The sequence below is a fragment of the Podarcis melisellensis genome (genome assembly GCF_964234715.1).
Source record: "Podarcis melisellensis genome assembly, chromosome: 9".
Lineage (NCBI taxonomy): Eukaryota > Metazoa > Chordata > Lepidosauria > Squamata > Lacertidae > Podarcis > Podarcis melisellensis.
The window spans coordinates 25,709,873-25,733,919 of record NC_138541.1 but is presented as its reverse complement, the minus strand read 5'-3'; the positions used below and the strand labels follow the sequence as shown (position 1 = coordinate 25,733,919).

The following is a 24,047-nucleotide window of genomic DNA, read 5'->3' as shown; positions in this document are numbered from 1 at the left end:
AGTGCTTTTTTCTAGAAAAATAGGTGCTGGTACTCACCATGAAGTTGTTACAGTAAGTGTCACAATTTTTAACAAGAACAACAACCAAAAACAGTGCCTGTACTTTGTACCCTTGAGTACCCCCTGGAAAAAACCCCCACTGCTTTCAGCTATGATTCCATTTAGCAATTCCTCCTAAAATGCCACTGCTGAGCAAGTCTTTGAGGGCCATATATCTAGAAACAAGAGGCTAGATTAATCTTCACCAATGGGGGGCACTATCCCTCCAGCCAGAGAACCTGGCGGTGCTGTACTTGGACTTATGATGACATCACTGAAGACCCAGAAGGAGGATAGGGGTGGTTGGGCCCCTTTAATCAAAGCAGCTCCTTTCTGCTTTGGGACTAACACTTAGGATGCACCTATTGCTGCTTCTATATAGGGCTCAGTTTGCTCCTTGCTGAAGTAACATTGAAGTGCTATGTTTCTAGAGCACAGCCTGAGCCCTGATTCAGCGGGAACCCTTCCCCTCACCTTGAACTAGCACATTTTGCCCAGTATCTAGCCTGAACCTCACCCTATACCCAGCCTGAGTTCTGCTTTGCCTCACCCATCTCCACCTCAATCATGTCTCTGCCAGCAGACCAAATAGGATGGAGATGTGGACAGGAGAGGAATAACCCTGCTCACAACCAGCAATATATAACCTCCTGATGAAGAGACTATAATTCAGTTGACAGGACACAACATGACTAGGTCATCTCTCTGGTAGTTCCAGATGTATCACGGTGTTTCTACAGATCTTTCCATAATCCAAAACATATTCTTCACATTAGAATAGTTCCATGAATCTCCATGAGACTTTTAGTTTTGCAGACCATTCAAGTTAAATTTAACTTCTGAAAACAATAACTGATTCAACTGTCAGGTTTAACTGATAATAGGTAAAGGTAAATGGATCCCTGACCATTAGGTCCCATCGTGGCCGACTCTGGGGTTGCGGCGCTCATCTCGCTTTATTGGCCGAGGGACCCGGCGAACAGCTTCCGGGTCATGTGGCCAACATGACTAAGCTGCTTCTGGCGAACCAGAGCAGCGCATGGAAACGCCGTTTACCTTCCCGCCGGAGCGGTACTTATTTATCTACTTGCACTTTGACGTGCCTTTGAACTGCTAGGTTGGCAGGAGCAGGGACCAAGCAATGGGAGCTCACCCAATCACGGGGATTCAAACCACCAACCTTCTGATCGGCAAGCCCTATGCTCTGTGATTTAACCCACAGCACCACCCGTGTGATAATAGCAAACAATAATTAGGTATTAAAAACTTCAGATTGAAATGTTTTTACCGTCTGTTTTATGCTCCTTGGTTATTTTCCCAGCTGTAATTTTGTTAACTTAATTTCCATGAATAAATTATACACGGCAAAATTAACTGTATGTATAAATAGAGAATTAGGACTGGCTTCACTTAAGCAATCTTGATTGTTAGTAATAAATATTATAAAAGGCTATTTTGCCTTTACACTTGGATGATTTAAGCATTTGGCAAATAGCACAGGCAAAAGTTGAATCTGACGCGTAATTAGATTTGGGCAGCAATCTTATACTTACTAGGAACTAAATCTCAATGAATTCAAAACAACTAACTTCCATGTAAACATGTTTAGAATGAATTATTTTCTTTCAAGGGGATTCAATTTTTTAATCAAAGTTTATTTTGAAGACTATTGATGGTAGCTAGAGGTATGTTTGTTTATGTACACAAACACTTATTACTATAGTCAAGTCAAGTCTGCCAATACCACAAAGGTGTCATTTTTTTAAAAGTCAAGGAACCTGAAATTTGTTAATCTATTGCATTTATATAATACCTTTTTCTCCAAGGAGCTCAAGGTGGTTCTCCTCCTCCTCCTCACCATTTAATTCCCACAAAACCCTGTGTGATAGGCTAGGCTGAGAGACAGTGACTGGCCCAGGGTCACCCAGTGTGCATTATGACCAAGTGGGAATTTGAATTCTGGTCTCCCAGGTCCTAGTCCAACACTTTAACCAGTAGACCACACAAGCTCAAAGCAACATTGCCTCTTAAACACTTAAGATTTTCTTTATCAAGAAGTTAAATATATATCTATCTATATATATAATAACTAAACCAAAGACAGACAGAAGAGAGAAAGAAAGAAAAACACATCCTCCCCCACTTTTGTATGAATTTATGCAAGACAGATTAATAGGGAAGTTTAATAAATTAACGATACCAAATGTAACATTTTGGGTAACACACATGGCAGTGCAGCAAAACTATGATTACTCAGATGTAAGCCATACTCACAATGTTAGTGACATCTGGAGAGGCTCCATTCTGCAGCAGAAGGAGAACTATGTTCAAATGCCCCATAAACGCAGCCACATGTATCGGTGTAAGGCCCGACTGTGAAATAAAGCAACAGCAATTTTACTCCTCTGCAGAGCGCCTTTAGGATCTTCCTCATTTATTTAAAAGGAGAGTGCGGAACTAAGAGAAGGAAAAAATAGTGGGGAGAGATGCTTCTTTAGGAAATTTCTCTACCTCTGTTATAGCTTGGATAGAAGCCCCGTATTTCACCAGCAGTTCCATGACTTTAATGCGATTTTTCTTGCAAGCAATGTGCAGTGGAGTAAAACCATTCTGTGCAAAAGACAATCAGGTTAGTTATAGCATGCACCCCTCAGTTCTCATACAGCGTTAGATTATCAGATTTTATTCAGTAACGTCAGGTTCCGACATACTGAAAGCGCATATACTCCAGGGCCAGTTTATTCCCATTTAATCCCAGCATGAGTGAAGACACAGAATGTGTGAAGTGCCTTTTTGAAAATACAAAATGTGTCCCATCTGCAATTTAATTTGTGTGGTGATCTTCACACGAAAAATAGTGCTATCCCAAAATGTGTAAATATGATTTTAAAAGACCATTTTGAAAAGTCCTTCACACATAACCATTTTGAAAGTAAATACTCCATAACTTTCCCCCTTCTTTTTATTTTAAATATTAGGGGGAAAATGGGGGGGGGCATCTCTTCACATCTCTGATTTACTCTAAGTTTTAACTGTCTCACTAATTAATGCCTGTGTTAGAGAAGCGAGAATGAATGGTGGTGTTGCTTGGCTGTTGCTAAAAGGTAATGAAAACATATCACCACTCCTGACTGAAGCCACTTATGTTTGACAATTAGCTTAGGTGTGACATTGGTCTCTAATGACTAAGTTCAGTAATTTAATAGTTTAAAAATCTGTTGAAACACACCAGAATTATCTGTTGTTTTATTTGAAAATGTGAAATCATACATTGTGTGTGTGTGTTTTATAAATAAAATAAAAATAAAAGCTGAGTCATCTGGTTTATCATGGAAAAATCAAGAACAGGGCTCTTTTCTGGTATCAGATGACACAGCTACTGCTTAAAGGATCATATATGCTAGGGCTTTCTCTCTCACAAACCTCTGGGGACAGAGCAAGCATGAGCAACACCTTTCTCAGGCTGACACTTTAACCTGCTGTGGTGAGTTAGCAGTGCACTTTTGCCACTCCATGCAAGATTCACTATTTGACATGCCAAAAGTAACATTTGAAGTGGGATGTCAAAACGCAAATATTGCACCTGGCAGTAAAGACACCATGAACTGAAAGCCAACACAAGCAACATTTTTCCGTTCAAGTTGCAAGTTGGATTATTATGTATCTATGCAGCAATATACGGCAAGGTTTTGATTAAGGCTTGCTGTTGTGTGTATTACTTTGTGCCACTAGGAGGCCAGTGCTCTTCAAATGGCTTTTTATAAAGCACTAAGCATCAGAACTCTGTAAAGAATCAGGACACTAAGAATTAAAGTGCCATTTTTAAAATCATTTTCTTTTTTTCTTTTTTATGTTAACTGTGAAGCTACTTAATTTTTAGATACACTATTTCTGAACTATTTCTAGTTCAGAAATAGTCCTGTTTTGGAAATAGGCAAACATGACAACTGATGGGAAGTGATATTAGCAGCTTCTGTTAAACCAAATGTTCACATAGCATCAAAGAAACAGAAGATCCTTCTCTTTACATAGTTTCCAGACAGAGCTGTTTTAGTCAATTAACTGCAATTTTAGCTGCTTTAAATTTATGAGTGTATCAGCTAGAATAAATAATATAAGTAAAGTTGTGAGAATAGCCATCATCAACAACAGCTTACCTATTATACATCATAAAAACATAATTCTTCCTTTAGAGAGGCATATCAATTGAATTGTCTGAGCCATAAGCCAATTGATGCCAATTACGTCAACAGTCTGGAAACCTGAATTTCAAACACAGCCTGTTTTAAATGCCAATTAATAATCAGCATAGGGTGGAGTCTACTTAGGCTGCAATCCTAATGGACAACTCATGGTTACTTCTGTGTAAGTGGGATTGTATTGCAGCCTTAGAATTCATGGTGCTGAAATATTAAAGAGACTATATGGCAACTGCGAGGACGGTTAATGCACTGCAGAGAACTTCGGCCAGAATTCAGAGAGCTGCTTGGACACATGCAAGGGGCTTGCATTGACTCGGTGGATTTTATTTTTAACCATTGACGTTCACCATAATACAAACTCTTTTTGAAATGGAGTGGACCTTACAAATAGTTTGCTATGAGGCAAAGGAGGCTTGTGGGGAGGAGGGGGCTGGGAGGGGAAGAGAAGCCCAAAGTCACCTGCTAATAGATCTAGTTTCCTTGCCTCCCCTCAAAAAGGCTACAACCTCCTACAAGCAAACATGAGTTCAGTGTGAACATACCTACTGAATTAGAATTATTAGGCGGTGGCAGAGACTGCAATGAGACTGCAATGTCTAGAATCACACATTAGAACCATTAGATTGTCATTTGCGTAGCTCACTACACACTCCTTTCAATACAGAATGCAATGTGTGCCCCTTTATTGCAGGGAGCAATGGGAAACCCCCTGAAGAGGTAGAAACTGCATGCACACATGAGAGTTCAGACAGTCACAAGAAGCAGCTGGATCAATGTTACTGTGGCTCTCTGCAGATGCTCTCCCTCCACATGAACACTGAATGTGTGGAGCAGGAAGGGGAACCATGTGCTTGCTGGCTTCAGCCCTGGCACCCGTAGTCCAAGTGGCCCTGCCCCCAAAATGCCCATGCAAGCTGCATGGACACTGGGAGCAGAGGCAGTAGGCATGCTAACATCAGGGGTAGAGGTCAGTAAGCACTGAGTCCTTTTCATGCATTCACTGCATGTGTGGAGGAGAATGTCCAAAGACCCCTTGTGTTCCAGTAGAGGTACAGGAAAGGTTTACCAGAGCACGAGCATTTGGATTTGCTCTCTTGTCCAGCAGAAGTTTGGTGACGCGATAGTGGCCACAGTGTGCAGCAACATGGAGGGCAGTCAAGTAATCCAGCGTGACATCATCAACAGGAGCTTTGTGCTGCAGTAGGTGTTTGACACACTCCACGTGGTCACCTTGGGCAGCCATATGAAGCGGAGAGAGTCCATTCTGCACAAGACATAAGACCAAAGTTCAAAACTGCATCAGACTCACAGGGTGGTATCCAATGCTAGTCTTATAAGGAGCCCATTGAAATTAATAGATATGACCGATTTATGCCCAATAATGTGAGCACCCTTGCTGCAGAAGAAGAATTTCAAAATAACTTACAAACCCTACTGGAATAGTAAAAACACGGCACACTGACTAGGAATTGCTCAATTATTTGCTTAGAAGGGGTAAAAAGGTAAAGGTAAAGGTACCCCTGCCCGTACGGGCCAGTCTTGACAGACTCTGGGGTTGTGCGCCCATCTCACTTAAGAGGCCAGGGGCCAGCGCTGTCCGGAGACACTTCCGGGTCACGTGGCCAGCGTGACATCGCTGCTCTGGCGAGCCAGAGCCGCACACGGAAACGCCGTTTACCTTCCCGCTGGTAAGCGGTCCCTATTTATCTACTTGCACCCGGAGGTGCTTTTGAACTGCTAGGTTGGCAGGCGCTGGGACCGAGCAGCGGGAGCGCACCCCGCCGCAGGGATTCGAACCGCCGACCTTTCAATCGGCAAGCCCTAGGCGCTGAGGCTTTAACCCACAGCGCCACCTGCATCCCAGCTTAGAAGGGGTACACATCCTCAAACAAGGGAATGCTCCTGAATCCCTAGTTTGGACCCAACCTGCTGTCTACCACATTTCCAGCAATACAAATTGAACAAGGTTCCTCTGAGATATTCTCACATGACCTTGTCGAACACCCTCCTGGTTGTGGAAGAAAATGCAGGAAAACATTCCTATGCATAAAGAACAGTGCAAAAGCACTAATCTAAGTTAGACCTCATTCTCCAGGCTGGTGTGTGGTGACCTGAGGTAAAGCTTGCTTGTGTTTACGTGCAGGAATCCAGCAGAGTATTGACATATATGTCTGTACCACAATTTACTCACATTCCAGATTTTATGCTTTATGCGTAAGTACTGTAATCTACCTTGATATTTCAAAACCAGACAAATGTCTCTTCTATGGTGAGTTACCCACCTTGGTCCTGGCAAGCAGTGGAGCACCTCGTTCTAGGAGCAATTCTACAACCTGGTCGTGTCCACTTCGTGCAGCGCAGTGAAGTGGAGTCAGTCCATCCTTTAAAAAAGCAAAAACAGTGAAATGTTTATCATACCCAACACTCTTGTGCTCATGGAATACAGTATTCTTCACCTATGAACAAGCACCCCCCGCCCCAAAAAAATCGGGCCTTTAATGTGAGGGGTATCGTTGGGGAACTAATTGTCACTCAAATCACATGGTATCATTCAAGGTCCATCACCACTTATGAAGATGTGGCATGAAGAGACATTACAGAATTCAGATAACCAAAGCGATCAGCTGCCACTCTCCCTATCCCTATGGGCATAATTATTTTCTAGCAGCTTCCACATGGCTGTGGCAATGTATACCAGTCCCCAGTTCTTAAGTAGAAGAAAGAGAAGAAACATTTTCTGCCAATATCTTTCTCCACTATTTTGGAATACCTGTGTTGCCTCAGGTTACTTTTGAAACAGGGGTAAAAAACACAGTGCTACGGAGGTTTGGGCAAGGAGGGGGGGACTAAAAGGGCGATGGAAGACCTTAAAAACATAACATGGAATCAACAGTGGAAGAAGCCTTAATTCAAGGCTGAAAAGCAAGCAGGCCCTAACAACCATTTGGCAAACTTGCTGTGACAGCACCGTCTCTTTGCTGCAGGAGAACATCCTGTCCCAAAGCACTTGCAAGGCTTCTCTGCCACTGAACATGACGGTTAGCAAAAGACAAGTCTATGAAAGATTTAGAGAACTGAGTGCATCCTAGGTGACTCCAGACCTCAGAGAGCAAAGAAACATGGAAAGAATAATTGTGTTTAAAGTAAACTCTGAAGGACACCGCTATATGAAGGTACAGAAGGAAGGCGCACAAAAGAACATAAATTTATCAAAGTTATATTGGATGTTGTTTTTGTACAGATTTTCAAACATACCCATGAACTCCATAGGACACAATTCAACAAGAGTTACTTGCAACTAAGTATTGAAATCTATGGAATAGAACTTAAGGCTTAATGACCTCTGTAGTCCATGCATTCAGAACCCTGAGGCTGGATTACTGAAGCACACTTTATGGGGGGTTGCCCTTGGGCATGAACCAGAAGCTCCAGCTGGTGTGGAATGCAGCAGCCAGACTGCTGATGGCAGTACGTGACCAACAATGTGTGACATCACTGGTAAAACACCTGCCCTGGCTGCACATCTATCAAAAGATCAGGGAATGCTGATTTCAGTAAGGCTTTTGACAAAGTCCCCCATGATATTCTTGCAGGGAAGCTGGTACAATGTGGGTTGAACAACGTAGATGTTAAGTGGATTTGTAGATGACTGGCTGACCAAACCCAAAGAGTTCACTAATTATCCTGGAAAAAAGTCACAAGTGGGGTGCTGCAGGGTTCTGTCCTGGGCCCGTTGTTGTTCAACATCCTGATAAATAGCATGGATGGGGGATTGAGCAGATGACACCAGACTGGGAGGGGCAGCTAATGTCACAGAAGACAGAATTTGGATTCAAGATTACTTTAACAGATTGGAGAACTGGGCCCAAGTTAACAAAATGAATTTCAATAGGGACAAATGTAAAGTTCTACATTTAGGCAGGAAGAACCATCTGCAAAATTATAAAATGGAGGACACCTGACATTCCAGTAGCACATGTGCAAAGGATCTAGGGGTCTTAGTGGACCACAAGCTTAACATGAATCCAACTTATTAGAAACAGCCAGCATGGTCAGTTGTCAGGAATAATGACACCTATTGTCCAGCAGCATCTGCCAGGCCACAGGTTCCTACCCCTGCTCTATAGCAGCAAAATAAGTCCTTGTTAGCTGAAAGTCGCTTGACTGCTGCAGTTACAGATTCAGGAAATACACTGAAAGTAGCAAAACCAGAATAACAGCCCACTGTAGCCCTGGTGTAGCTGCTCTTTGGCACCAGTGGCTAGGAAGGAACACTAGTGGGGCAGTGGTTTCCTGTAATCAATCTCTCAGTTCTCCCACTCCTGAAGGTGCTGCCATGAAACTTCTAGCTTGTTTTGTAGAAGCACAACTTCACTGCTTAACCAAAGAATGTCTAAAATATAGGGTAGAGAGACAAGGGAAATAATTTATTCCTCTGGTACCCTGTTTGGGGCTCTAATACAAAATGTGAAAGCCACCTGAGATAAGATAAAAGCTGTACGGAACATGCTGCTACCTTACAGGCTCGTGTCCTCAGTCAAACCAGTAAAGGTGTAGCAAAGTAGCAAATCAAGCAAGCAAACAAACAAACACTTCCTCTCTCCTTGCCCAACACAATCTCAAACATATTATTGCAATAATCCTTTCACATAAGCTTCTATTATTCTTCTATTATTACTGTGGACATGACAGTGAATTGCGAATGAGATTTGTAAAGTAACTTTTCGGAACTAGGCATAACAATCTGACATAGCATTTTTTTATTCACGATCAATCAATTCTTCCAGGAATTTAACTCGTAAATTAATGTTTATGCTTATTTTTCCCCCTTAACACTACTGCCTGTTTACATATAACTTTATTAAAAGAGTGTTGACATCTTAAGATTGTTTATTATTTGTGGGGATAGTCATTTCACCCCCCACAATGCCATCTTAATGCCATGGAGTGCCAGCTCAGGGTTGTTGCCATTACTGGCAGCAGCAGCATGCACACATATTTCCAAACAAACAAAATTAAGGGGGAAAGATAATTGACCCCCCCATCCACTGCTGGATAATTGCCCTTCCTGCAAAGGTGAAATGGTTGCCCTGAATACTCTGCTCACCAACAGGTTGGAGAATTTTGAGAGGCCATTTGTGCACAGCTGTGCCTTTAAGGCAACCCTGTTCCCTACCTATCTTCGCATGGCAACTGAAACCTAGTGACAATATGTACACCCTTCAAATGGTGCCCTATCAAGGCACAGGCTTCAAGTGTCCTGAAATGAGAAAACCAAAATATGGACTACAAGAGCAGTGCTCAGCTTCAGTGTGAAAACAGAGCTCATTACTGAATCATGAAAAACCCACTCAGATTAAACCACAGTGAGCTCCACAGTGTGGAAAATTAAATGATTCTGGGAGGACATAATTTTTTTGACCAGGCCTGTTATTTCTGAATTCTTGTTTTGATCTGTCTCATTTTCTCCATTTATTTATTTATTTATTTATTTATTTATTTATTTATTTATTTATTTATTTATAGTTTTATTTAACAAAACATATATACTGCTTGATTGAAAAATACCCAACTCCAGACAATTTACAAAAGCATATCTGTTTTTACAATGCTGTTTAACAGCTTCTGTGGGTCTGTTTTATAGTTTTTATATTATTTTTGTATACTGCTGAGAGATTTTTAAATTTTAAGCAGTTTATAAAAGCTTTCAAATAAATTAATGAATAAAGAAGGGATCTCTTCAAATAGCTGTACCTGAATTCAGATCCTCTCACCAATTTGTGACTTGTGAGGTGCTCTACATCTCACTGAGTCATGCTGCCAGCTGTAGGACTCTACTGACAGATTCACTTCTTGCCAAAATTCCAGTCTGTTTGAGGGCCAGGTCCTATTTTCTGTCTACAACCAGGAAGCAGAGCAACAAGAGTACTGTGGCAAATCTCTGGGGCCTTATAAGCTTTATAGACAGCAGGCGGACTTGTTCATCAGTTCAGCAACTGTCAGCTGTTCCCTAAGAAACAAGTGTTTTGGACCTAGACGTGGAAAGTCCAGCAAAGGCAGAAATCCAGAGGCTGCTCTGATTTCTGCAAGGTAAGCACACCATCAAAAGCCAATTCTGAGGGAGCGATGGTTCCATTTTCTTTCAGTTTAACAGAAACATTCAGTGGGTTTGTGTTTAACTGCAATCACTAAAGAGATATATTGGGAAGGCCCTTAAGGAAACATAATTAGAATTTATTAATGAAGTCTGTTGGTGATAATTTTGCACATTCTGTCAAAATAATAAAGCCTTTCCTTGAGTTTAAGTGTGATTTTCCCTGGTTTTGTATTGTTCACTCAGATATCATCTTTGTTTTCTGCTGTTTGCCACATTTTTCTTAACAGCAGAATGCCTCTGGCCATAGAAAATAAGGAGAAGCACATTCTCTGTATTGCATTTAAACCAAAGGTTTAAGCTGCTCACAGCCTCTCTTCCTCCTTCTGAGCCCTATGGTCATATCATGAGTTAACATGCTTCTTAAACCACACAAGCGGGGGAAACTGTAGTGTGTAAGCTGAAATGGAGAAACAGTAGAAGGTAATTGTCCCCTCCAGAAACTGCCTTGTTTGTATTGTGCAGTTTGGCCTCCAAGTCCCATCTACCAGGTAGGGTGCAATGTTTGAAGCCAAAAGAGGAGGCAGCAGCATTTCTGGTTGTTTGGAGTTGGTTAAAGGTAAAGGTAAAGGGACCCCTGACCATTAGGTCCAGTCGTGACCAACTCTGGGGATGCGGCGCTCATCTCGCTTTATTGGCCGAGGAAGCCGGCCTACAGCTTCCAGGTGATGTGGCCAGCATGACTAAGCCACTTCTGGTGAACCAGAGCAGCACACGGAAACACCGTTTACCTTCCCGCCAGAGCAGTACCTATTTATCTACTTGCACTTTGACGTGCTTTTGAACTGCTAGGTTGGCAGGAGTAGGGACCGAGTAACAGGAGGTCATCCCGTCACGGGGATTCGAACCGCCGACCTTCGGATCGGCAAGTCCTAGGCTCTGTGGTTTAACCCACAGCGCCACCCGCGTCCCTTTGGAGTGGGCTACAAACCGCTAAATCACTGGGATATAAATATGCTTTTCTATTCACTTCTCCAATTGACAAATGGCAAAGCTAGACTCACTGTATCCTTGAAAACTGGCAAGTGTCACATCATTCCTATTTTGTTTTTTATTGCTCTATTTAGTTATGGCCATAGCTAAGCAGACAGAGCACAGGTAAAACAAAGAGAACATAAACGGATCAAAGCCCGACACAAGGACACCACACAATAGTGCGACACTGACAAACAAAACCACAAAGCTCTGGAATCTCCCCCACTGAGAAGCTGTCAGCAGTGTCCTTGAGAACGAAGAGAAAGGACAGTGCTAAACCTGTGCAAATGGGTGCCAGTGCTTTGGGACACTCACTAGGTTCTGTGTGGGTGTCTGTGTGCTAGCAGCTTTGAGCGACACTCCCAGCTGACAGGGGTGATAAGCCAAACAATGAAAGACTTTTAAAATTAGATTCTTTGTGAGAAACTGGAGGTGGTCCTGTACAGATTGCATATTGCAAGCCTGCACTTTGATCTAGCCAGTATAGCAATATAGCATGTTCAAAAGATAGGGAATAATGTACAGTATAACAAATTAAAGTGTGACCAGAGCAATCACATTGTGCTTTCATGCTTGGATAGAATAGGTGCCTAAACTGCGATTCTAAAATACTTTTGTCTGTAACTCTGTCCCAGAACTGAAGCTTCATTAATCAAAAAGGACATTTGCTTGCTCTCGCCTACCTTCCATTCATAAATGAATCTCTCTCTCTCTCTGCAGTACACAACTGTTCGTTTTTCTACACTAGTATGCAAACAAAGTGTCCAATACTCCAACCAGCAATTATTTGTCAGGGCCACGGACCATTTTTCAGCTCTAAGGTCTTTCTCTTTTACTTCTAAATAAATCTTAAAACCAAAATAAATTATATCTGTTGAATTCAAGATTAGCATTCTGCTTGTGGTTTCTCAATTACTCTTAGGACAAGTCCGCTCACGCCTTTCGGTGCCACAGCACTGCAGGACGGAAGAGGCTTCACTGGGACTCCAACGGAGGAATTCAATCTGCAGTGCCCTTCCTGATGGGAGGAGGGGGCATAAGCCCCTGCCACCTGTCAGGAACCAGATCCTAGCCTGCACCCTGCATTGGTGGGCTTCCCTCGGAGTCGTCCCTTGCCCATTTAAGCAGCCTACACCTGGGGCACAGCCTGTTTGTTCCTGTGCCGGGTTTCCTCGCCCACCCACCCATGGCTTATGCTGCTAATCAATGACTTTGCTGTGGCTACAACAGTTGCCATTCTTTATGGGGCCAGGTAAGAATTTGCCCACTGGACTAATTGGCTCTGACCTGGTCGGTTTTGCCTACCTTATAGCAACTGTCACAACTGGTTGGGCATTGGGCAATCCTTTGTTTTGGACAGAGGGGATGTTGTAGTCTCCACCTGCCCCATGGCCAGTGCTGAAGATACTCCCTCAGATGGCGGTCCCTGCGGCGGTCACCCTATTTGATGTTAAGTCTTAGGAACCCCTGCCTCAATTGACCACGCGTCACTTCTGGAGGGTGGCCAGAAGTATTTAGATTGCCCTATGCCCAGCCAAACCACTTCCATCTATATTCAATAAAGTTGTGGCCTGTTTTGACCCAAAACCAGTCTTATTGGTCTCTTATTTATATGGGCTGGTGTATGGGAAGTCTGATGCCTGGTCCTGCAATCATATCTTGCTTGACTTGTTAACAGTCTATAAATTAATTCTAGGAACTCTTGGAAGTTTCGCTGAGAAGTTCAACAAAAGCGGACAGCATCCTCTGAAAGATCACGTGGCACTGAATAAATTTTTGAGACGTCACTGAAGTAAAGTGGCAAGTGTGAAGCAAGAACGTTCAGTATCTAAAGTTTTTTTCTCCATGGACAGAAGGAATTACCATCATAGAGTTACTCCTTTCATGAGTAAAACAACCTCTTCCATAAATGGAAATTCTCCTTTCAGTCATAGAACAAAATCTTTGGACTCAAGACTTGAATGCAAACAATGGCTTCCTTAACGGCTATCTCTAGAGGAATGCATATTGCTGTTCATATTTCTGATCCCTGCCATAAACCAACAAAGAAACAAAAGGGGGGAAGGAGGTGCAGGATGACATTCAGGGAATAGAAACACTCACCCTGGTTTTGGCATCGATCTGCCCTCCACGATCCAACAAGAGCTTCACCATGTTTGTGTTTCCCCTTTTGGAAGCCACATGCAGTGGGGTGATTCCATTCTACACCATGAAAAGAACAAACAAAAAGCATGATGGACTTGAAGAGGTTCAATGGGGATGGCTTTGCGTTTTGACATGATACAGTATAGAAGATGCATCACAGCATACAGAAAACAGTTAGCACTGTCCTATCTTGAGAAAAATATTCATAGCAATAATTTGCAAATGCTGTTAAATAGAACTAAAATATATGCATTTTTTATAGCTATGTAGAAAAAAATCTGATCTTTGTTATGTTTTAACATTTTGTTTGAATAAACAGAAGTTTACTACAACAGTTCTAATTCATGAGAACTGGGAAGGGGCGGTAATTTTGTATGGAAGACTTCACTTATCTTCATTTAGTAACTAATGAAATTTCAATTGTTAATCAGTATAATTACTTAATTTGAATGCAATAACGCAGGTCCAAATGTTCCTGTTGATGTATGCACAAAAATCTCATGAGAGTAATATGGCTACATAATTTCAAATGTGTACTTTTAAAGGGTATTTTGTGTATCTTCAGGAGGTTCTTCACTGATTTACTAAGCAGCAACAAAAACATTCACCAAACATCGAACATCACATTCACACTGTATGCAAGACAAATAAATCAATATTCATAACATACTGGTGTGCTTAAATATACAGCAACAATCATAGCAGATTAGCTAAGACACAGTGAAGCCTATTATTGTAACAAATATCAGCATTAAAAAGGTCCTAATTAGGTGGGAAGGTTTCGTCTCATCCTTCATTTTTTCCAATTGTCATTGCACATATTTCAGCTGTGGGTTAAGTCTCTTGGTACAAAACAGGAAAAGCAATCCACAGAAATGTATTAAGATGCAGATGTTTAGTTTGTACACATTATTTTATTATTTTCTACATTTTGTTGTATGGTGGTTTTTTTTGTATTTTCTGTCTTCTATTTTTTAAATTGTATCTTAATTGCTTCTTGCTAAATTGTTAGTCATCCTGGGAACACACTGCTGAAGGTGTGAGATAGAAACCATGTAAATAAATAAAATATTAAGAAAAGGCAAACCTTAAAACCTTATTCATTTGGGCACGCAGCAGCCAAGGCTGGCCATATATAGCCCTTTCAGGCAATTGGCAATCAAGCTTTCAGCTGCTCAGTGGCAAGATGGGGGAACAATTCTAACTAATAGCTCAATTCTATGAATGCCTGCTCAGAAGTAAGATCAGTGGGATTTCCTCCCAGGACTGTAGCTTAAATACATCTCCTTGTCCTGAACAGCTGTTATGTGTACATAGTCCCAGCAGCTGGGATGCAGGGAGGAAACATGAACAGGACACCTGTAGAGCAGGTGTGGGGAATCTTTTTTTCAGTTTGAGGACCACATTCTCTTGAGGGGAACCTTCTGAGACCCACATGCCAGTGACAGGCAGAGCTAAAGGCAAAAGTAGGTGTAGCAATGGATGTGACTCTTACCTTGGCAAGGTAGGCTGAATTACAGACATGCAAAAACCAGGGATTTTTGTACACCCACACCTCTCCATCCAGCAAGCAAGAAGCCTTATTACAAATAAGGACACAATGCAGCCAGGTGAAAACACCCAGGTAGGCACAGAGCAAGGCTGGTGAGGAGTGCAGGGAAAGAATGGGGAATTGGCTTAGGGAGAGGACCAATTGCCTGACACTGATTTATTTCTTTTTGATGATGGTGATATTGATTTCCCACTTAAAAGATACTCAAAGTGACCGACAAAATTTGTCAAAACAAAACAACCCTTTTTTAATCATCAACATCCAGTGAAAGTTTAAAAGCCCACATAAGCATGTTACCATGTACATTTAATTTGGGATAGAAGCCTATACATTGTTTCCTGGAAGTAAGCCCCATTGAGAACTCAGTGGGACTTGCTTTTGAGCGGACATGTATAAGATGGCACTGTTGTGGAATTAAAAGGCACACTCACACTGTAAAAGTACTTTCCACTGCCTATTGTAAAGCAAGTAGAGTAGGAGCCAGAAGGATCCCTTCTAGAGGAAGGGTGCGGTACAAATCCCAGAAATAAATTAAAACATTCCATAAAGCAGGTGCCACAGTAGAAAAGGCTCTGTTCCTGGCCACCTATTGTATACTTGATGGCAAGTGACACAGAGCAGGGCCTTCAATGTTACCTACAGAATTCAAGTAGGACATTCGTATGAACAAGCAAGTTATTAAGGAAGCGTAGAAATATCTGTGCAGAAGCCTGCTTCTATTTGCATATGGCTAGTAGCTGAACTCCCATGTGAGCAATATATACCACATATCTTAAGCATTAAAGAATATTAAAGAGTTGGAGCTTGTTGTGTGCAAAGTACATATGTGAACAGGGTAATGAGCATAAGGTATTTGCTACAACACAGTTTTTTAAAGTATGCCAGAAGTTATATTAATAATTCAATTAATGTGTTCTGAAGCATGTGCATGGAATTTACATTCTTTCCCTCTACCTATAAGTGTATTGTGTAAAGATAATTTATTACAGTCTGATACTTTGGGAAAAAATGGCTTATTTGTTGCAAGAATAAATGTAAGAATCATTTACTTTTCATAATTTTTCAAAACAGACTTGTAAATTTTGTTTTGTTTTGTTTTAATTTGGACATTTAAAGAAAGTTCACAGAATCAATCATTGACCTCCCTCCTTTCATTGTTCTCTCAATGCATAAAAAAGCAAAGCATCCATACCCTTGCTGTGAAGTCTACAACAGCTCCTCGGTTGAGCAGAAGTGTTGCTACATTAACATTTCCATAGTGTGCTGCTATGTGCAAAGGTGTGAATCCACTCTGCAAAAAAGAAACGGTCTTAATCAGAATGCACCAATTTTTACATAAGGAAGCATTAAACTTTTTAAAGCTAGAGAAACATTAACCCAAAGCATTTTTCTCCTGTGCCAACCTATTATTATAAACAGAAGAGTTAATGTTACTACTTCCTGCAAGAGGTAACCAAAAGCACTATTTTCCAGTTTAATATCTCATGTTTTTCCATTTTTATTAATGCAGACAACAACAAAGCAACCTTCTCTGGGTCTTCTACCAAGGAAAACTACAAATCCCTTGATTCTAGCAAGAAACGATGCTTCTGAGCATGCTCAGAAGAGTCACTTCACCATCTGGACTTCCCCAGCTCGTTTGACCTAACTAACAATGAGGCAAGCTTTCACCTGGCACAAGTCCCCTCCCCTCCCCTCCCCATGGTCTCCTTGCAAAAAGACCTATTCTGTCTGGGTTTCCTAATCATTCCTTAAAAGCCCTCATAAAACCCTTCAAAGTTTTGATAGCATATGATCACAAAACCCAGATGGTTCTTGAGACCAAATGGAGACACTTGCCAATTCATTTCCATGGCAAATTTAAGTATTGCTTTGGTTAGAAGATTAATGTTTTTTCACCAAAGCGTATTAGAATAATGGTACAGTATAACAGCTACAGTAGAAAATATTAAACCATACACAATCTCCCAGTGACAGATTTGAGGCTACTCTTCATTTAAAACCTCCATAAATGCCTGTCATAAAATTAAAAGAAACATTTTACCTCAATACCTTTGAGGACGTTCCCACTGGGATCTCTTCATTTATCAATAACCAACAACTACCCACAGGAACCATGCTGCAGATTAACATTAATGGAGTCATGGCCTTATATTACATGCAATTACTCTGTATTTCAAATTATCCCCATAGGCCTACTCCCATTTCTAATTCCCAGTTCTTGTTATCTAAAAACAATCTCCGCCATCTCAAAAGAACAAAGGAAGAAAAAACATCAAAGCAGAGGAAAAAATATACATTTTTGTCATCGGTGCACATTTAGAAATGACATTTGGTACAGTTTTAACTGTATATGACAGGAAAATGCAGCAATTATCTGGGGGAGGGGGGGAGTAGATTAACAAAACTGTTGTTTTTGGTACCTCAGTTGTCCTATTCACCATCATCTGTTGCAGCATGTTTTGGAAAAAAGAGGAAAGATATTACAGATTGGCAGAAAGACAGAGGCCTAAATTGTTCGCTGAAATAAATTATTTTGTTGTTATGGGAGAAAGCCTGAGCTAACATTTGATTCAACTGTATGCAACCCACATTCTCTTGGGCCACAAACCAGTTTCCCACTCAACAGCAACACTGCTTCAGCTTCCCCCTTCCCCACAACAGATTGTCAGATTTACAAAGACTGAATTTGATATTAACTGTGTGTTAATTGGACTACATATTCAAATGCAAAAACTGTCAAACACCCTTACAAAGTCAGCAAAAGAAAAACTTAGAAACTGAAGAGCAATTTTTGTGCCTTTGAAAATCTAGCCCGTTTCCTCCTGCAGTTCTACACTAAACAATAAAGCTTTTATTGCAGATACAAGTTTCAGCAACTACTAGAAGAGGAGCATTATTATTTGCATTGATCTTTTTAAAGTAATGGAACTGACAGGAATCTCTTAGGGCCACTTAACAAAAGTATAAGTTTCTTTTTTGGTTACCATGTAAGATGTTTTATATGTACACTTAAAAAGTGCAACATGTGAATGCAGAAAAACATCTAAATTGTTTAAGGAGCTACTAAAGACTGTCGCTTCTTCTCAGTGATAAATCTGCATTTGTCCTGCATAAAGGACAAAACAGGCCCTGGACATCCCAATTTTTAGTACGATTACCAATACTGGAGAACAAGAGGGGGAAGCAAGCGTATGTTTACCTTAGATTGAACATCAGCATTGTGATCATTCTGGAGCAGAAGAGCAGCTGATTTGGTGTCATCTTTCCTGGCAGCAATGTGCAATGCCGGCAACCGGACTTTCCCTTTAGTGTCATTTTCTAGAAGGATGGCTACTGCCTGATTGTGTCCTTGCTGCAATGCAACCGCCAATGGAGTGAAGCCGTCCTGTTGCAGCAGAAAATAAAACATTCCGCATGAAGCCAGAACCAATATAAAGAGCTTCCACAAAGAGGTGTGTTGTACTTCAACACACAACATTTTATTAGCCACCTGGCGATATATTAAACTCTGGCAACCCATCAACCACTCCAGAGAGGCCATCTCCAAACATATTTACTACTGAATTTCACGTCTGTTCAAAAATAATGTTAAAAACATAGGTGGAATTTTCAAGGGTGATGTTACAGTGATGAGTTATTTGGCCAATATACCACTGTCAGTTGAATGTTGCTGGTGCTCTTTGGGGTTTTTTTTATGCTGGTGGTTTTTTATTGTTAGTTACTGATGATGATTTTAATTATCTTTTTTATATTAATTGGAAGTCACCAATCAACTATTATGTACAGTCATACCTTGGATTACAGACACTTCAGGTTGTGTTTCTTCAGGTTACGGGTGCTCCAAAACCCAGAAGTACCAGAATGGGTTACTTCCAGGTTTCGGAGTTCACGCATGGAGAGAAATGCTAAACTGTGCTTTGCACATGCGCAGAAGCACCAAATCACAACTGGCGCAGACACATATGCAATAATAATATTTGGTTGTGAAATGGCATGCTATGCAAGTCTTATTTCTTCCCCTTTATAATTTAAGCTGGGCAAACGAAGTTGGAAAAAAGTTTGTATCAGTTCAGGGGAAGATGCAGGAAAATGTTTCTGCTAGCCCCAATCTAGAACACTTGTTTAAACATGTGGAAGGGACAGTTGAATTTCAGACCTTCAGGTGGAAGACTGAGCCTTGGAGCTCAAAGGGTGTTGCCTGGTTGAACAGAGGGCAGAACAGATGAGTGCTTGGCAGACTAGAATAAGGCAGTATGCTCCAGGTCAAGAGACATGGAGATGGAGCCAACAGAAAAAGCCCAAGTCAAGAATCAGAAATAAGCACAAAGATGGTCCAGAGAACCAGTCCCTTTCCTTCTTGTCTCACATTCAGAGATTTGGTGCATTTTCCTGGAGGCCTTGAACAGAAAGTTAAAAGCCTGATCTTTGGGGAAGAGAAAGAACTCTGTAGTAAAACATCTGCTTTTCACATCCAAGGTCCTCTGGCATCTCCAGGTAAGGCTGAAAGAGAGCTGGAGAGCTGCTGCCTGTCTATGCATATGGACCATTGGTCTGACCCACTATAAGGCAGGTACCTATGTTTGTGTTAGGACTGGGATAGAGGAACCCTTGTGTAAAGGCTTATGTGCCACAGCTCAGTGGTAAACCACACAGGGTATCCTTTTTTACAGAGAGCAGGCCTCTATTTGAAGGCGCTCTTTGTCTGAGGGCTGTCTAGTCGTAAGGAGTCACAAAAAGGGAGAGCATACACATCAACAGGGCACTAAAGTTGTCCATCAACAGTTAGTAACACCTGATCAGCAGACTGAGCAGGCACACAAGTCCCCTGGTGTCTTCCCCATTATGGGAGATGTACTGTATTTCTGTTTAAATTATAGTGATTATTTCTAAATTTGCATCTATATGTATAAATTACCATATGCAAAATGTACTCTTCTGTTCTCCTTTTCTTAATGCAAATCCTTCCTTTCACAATGCATAACTGATCATGCTAAAAACACATGTTTTGCATGCAAAAGATTCAACCATCAGTCCCCAGGTAGAACTGAGAAAGCTCTCTCTATGAAACCCTGCAGAACTATGGCTGGTCAACATATACATTGCTTAACTAGACAGACTAATCACCTGACTCAGTATAAGGCAGCTTTCAATGTTTCTTTCTATTTTCACTATGTGCGCTCAAATTCCAAAAGCAGCTTGCAATACAATTGAAGGAGGACTGTTTGGGATTAAAGTCCAAAATCCCCCTGGGCATACAGAAGGAATGATGAATTCCTGGACTGCAGCCTGTATGGTTGCTATCTAGTGTTGTCAATCTAGTGTCAGCTATTTGAGGTAAAGTTATAGAAAGCCTATCCTTTGGTTAGACGAGTAGGAGAAAAGAAGGAGGTGTCTTTTCAAAATAGGTGAGACTCAGTTGTGCTGGCTGAAAAGAAGGATTGTTTTAGATCCACCTGCAAAGATGTGAGAGGGCACCTCACTGTGCTTCAAGAACTAAGGTAAAGATAAAGACAGCCCTGACCATTAGGTCCAGTCGTGCCCGACTCTGGGGTTGCAGCCTCATCTCGCTTTATTGGCCAAAGGAGCTGGCGAACAGCTTCTGGGTCATGTGGCCAGCATGACTAAGCCGCTTCTGGTGAACCAGAGCAGCGCACGGAAACGCCGTTTACCTTCCCGACGGAGTGGTACCTATTTATCTACTTGCACTTGGACGTGCTTTCGAACTGCTGGGTTGGCAGGAGCAGGGACCAAGCAGCGGGAGCTCACCCCGTCATGGGGATTCGAAACACCGACCTTCTGATCGGCAAGTCCTAGGCTCTGTGGTTTAACCCACAGCACCACCCGTGTCCCTTGCTTCAAGCACTAGCTTGGTCTTAAAACAGTACCCCACAACAGCTAATCCTAGGAGAGTATGCTCACATCTCCAATATCATATTACTGTATTCTTAAGAGAAATGAATTAGTTTTTTTGGGGGGGAGGTGGAATCTACTGTAGATTATTAAACAACAACAGCAGAGAACTGGGGGTTTCAAGATCAGCCAGTGACTCATTTACAAATGCTGTTTCTGCCTTGTTGCTTAGCAACCACACAGGATTTCATACTCTAGCAAAGCTGCAACAGTAACCTGATCCTGGCCCATCCCAGCAACAGAAAGCATTATTTTAGGAACCACCATCAAATGCAATAGTATCCGCTGAATGAAAGGATAGAGAAAACAGCTGTTAACAAAGGCAGGCTTGGCTGGAGTGCAATGCTAATAAATGTCATACCATTCTGAATACCCTGGGGTGGGTTAACTCCATGCCGAGGAGGGTGACAAATGCAGGGACTGATAAGGGACCACTTTTCACGGTTGCTAAAAGTGGAAGAGCTTTATGAAAACATGCAGATTTGTCCATAGATCAACACTTTCTAAGTTTTTACTTCTGCGGCAGACATTATAACACCATAATAGTAGGGGGCAGAGGAGAGAACTTAAGTTAACGGTTGTAACTTTTGAAGGAATATGTGGTAGGTTAGAGTTATGGGTATGCTGAGCCAGTGTGGGTTAGGTCTCATAGGTGCCCCTGTGCCTTACAAGGAGCCTGGAAGACAACGGGAATCCAGTGCAGATATCAGAGCACTAGCTAAACTAAGCCTCAATGTTCAGAGGAAGTAGACCACTGAATACTATTTATGAGGAACAAGCGGTAAGGGCTGTCGGCTTCCAGGAGACAACTTATTCAAATACTCCCAGTCAGATCCAGCAAGGGTCTTCTGAGATTACGTTCTTCTGCTAATGCAGCCCTGCTGAAGAGGTGGGCCACTGAATTCTGTACGAGCTGATGGTCTTCAAAGGCTACTCTACTCAAAATATCCTTGCAGTTACCTTGTCATAACCTGAAGGGAGGGCCTTTTTTGTGGTGGTACCCAAGGTATGGAACTCCCTTCCCTCTTACTACTAATATTACTACTAGTTAAATTTATTACCCACCCTTCATCAGCAGGGCCCCATACACATTACAATGATTTGAAATTCAGTATTAAAAACATTAAAAAGAAATTATAGTGACTGGTATAGGGTGGGCCCTGAGTAATTAGCAGCACCAACTTAAAACTTTCAGGCATTTGCTGAGCATTAACACTGGGACCTCCTTAGTGAATTACTGTGTTGCTGGTTACTAAGACTATAATAATAATAAAAATTTTATTTGCTTTCAAGTGTTATATTTTTAAAATTATTTATGAACCCATCTCTGTGATTGTTGTTACAATGAAGAATGAGCTACATGTTTTAAACCAATAAATACTCTTCAAATGGGAGACCACAAGAAGAAATCATCTCTGGGTGATAATTGGTACTAATAGCGTGAATATGTGACACCCTGAACAGCTAGGAACAAGTGACATTACGCCATGTTAACACCATATATATTATGCAATCTATATACATTAAAACTAAGCCCTCTGTAAGCACAAATAGTAGCCAGGAATCATTAAATTAGAGCTGTGCCTTGCAAAAAGTGAGAAACGTAACCAAGTCTGGGAGACATCAGTGGAGTTAGTTGACTGTACTTTGTGACTTCTTCCTAGGCTCTATAACTCTGTCCATACCACCACCCTTTTCAGCTCTGCTTGACTTCTTCCTTGCTCTCAACATGCTCCTTATTCACAAACTTTTCCTGATAAAGCTTCATGATGATCAGAAAGTGAAAGAGAAACATATTGCAACTTTATTGATGATATGCCCCAAAGAGGGATCTCATTTGATAAATGATGAAAATAGTTCTATAGGGAGAGAAGGAATAACAGGGCCCTCTAAGAAGACTGGAGATTAAGGAACTGGCTGGAGTCAAGGTGTGGAAACAATGTGTTTGAAGTTTCCTAGGACCTGAGGGCCAGACTACAGGTTACACACAGTGAGCTATTTCTTTCCTGTGATGGCTCTTTTAACCGAAAAGCAGCTTGAACTCTTCCATTGGGAATGGAAGAGGGCAGAAGATGCTGCACAACCCTTTCCCTTATTGCATTATGTGTGCTCAGAATGCCCCTCCTCCAGCTGTTATCTCAAGGGTTGAGGGAAAGCACATCTTTCCCCTTGCAGATGAGGGAACAGCCTGAGGTAATAATCATTATGAGAAAGTGAAGGGCAAGAAAGGAAGGATTAAGCAGCCCCTCCCTCCTGATGACAGCATTTGAGGCTGCTCTTAAGATAAGTCAGGCCGAACTAAGAAACAGGAGTGTGTACCATGTAGATTCATCTTCACAGTTTTATAAAAGAAAAAGGTTATAGAAAGGCTTGTAAATAAATGATCCAAGTACTGTACCTCAGTAGCAGTGCTCTGGTTGGCTCCATTTTCAAGAAGATATTTCACTACTTCAATGTGGTTCTCTTGAGCTGCCATGTATAGAGGAGTGAAGCCATTCTAGGAGGAAACACGAACACAAAAAATAATAATTTCACTGAGGGCCTAAGGAATTATGACATCAAAACATGGATATTAAAAAGTAAAGCTCAGCTGCCATTTCCCAAGTAAAATGAAGCAGAATGGAAAAGAAAACCAACAAATATAAAGTTCTGCTGTTTTAATTAACAAGGTGTGCCATACAATAGTCTGTACCCATTTGGTGCTTCTTCACCAGATGTTTTGATCTACTGACTCCCATTTGGAAGATGGTAGCCCAAAACTTCTGGAGGACACTAGGTGAATGCTGCAATAGGATACATATTTTCAAACTGCTGCACGAACAAGCCACTGAAATATGAACGCTTTGGCTCTTTGGTAATGATTTAGTAACTCCACATAGCCTTTTATAGCTCAGTATCCCCTTGATATCTTTTTCATAGCATTTAAGGTAATTTGGTGTTCGCTAGGAGAATTCATTACTAGACTGCTTTCTATGTAGGAAAATGGGAATGTAAAACTGGCAATAAAATTTTATAAGCACTGATGAGGAAAGGGATAAAATATATTTATTTATTGCTTTTATTTAAC

The 24,047-nt window shown here is 41.4% G+C and overlaps 1 protein-coding gene across 30 annotated transcripts in view; it reads right to left on the bottom strand.

Annotated features, from left to right (window-relative positions):
- ANK2 (ankyrin 2) overlaps positions 1 to 24,047 on the bottom strand; it is a 333,722-nt gene that overhangs the window by 78,249 nt on the left and 231,426 nt on the right. For 24 of the 30 annotated variants that reach the window (XM_081924696.1, XM_081924714.1, XM_081924715.1 and 21 more), the window contains exons 5-13: positions 23,379 to 23,477; positions 18,270 to 18,455; positions 17,491 to 17,514; positions 16,260 to 16,358; positions 13,474 to 13,572; positions 6,524 to 6,622; positions 5,308 to 5,505; positions 2,551 to 2,649; positions 2,314 to 2,412 (exon numbers count right to left, since the gene is read on the bottom strand). In XM_081924696.1, coding sequence (XP_081780822.1) covers positions 2,314 to 2,412; positions 2,551 to 2,649; positions 5,308 to 5,505; positions 6,524 to 6,622; positions 13,474 to 13,572; positions 16,260 to 16,358; positions 17,491 to 17,514; positions 18,270 to 18,455; positions 23,379 to 23,477 — 1,002 coding nt within the window. The remainder of the gene's footprint in view (positions 1 to 2,313; positions 2,413 to 2,550; positions 2,650 to 5,307; positions 5,506 to 6,523; positions 6,623 to 13,473; positions 13,573 to 16,259; positions 16,359 to 17,490; positions 17,515 to 18,269; positions 18,456 to 23,378; positions 23,478 to 24,047) is intronic. The other 6 variants (XM_081924705.1, XM_081924712.1, XM_081924689.1 and 3 more) reach the window with 1 other exon arrangement.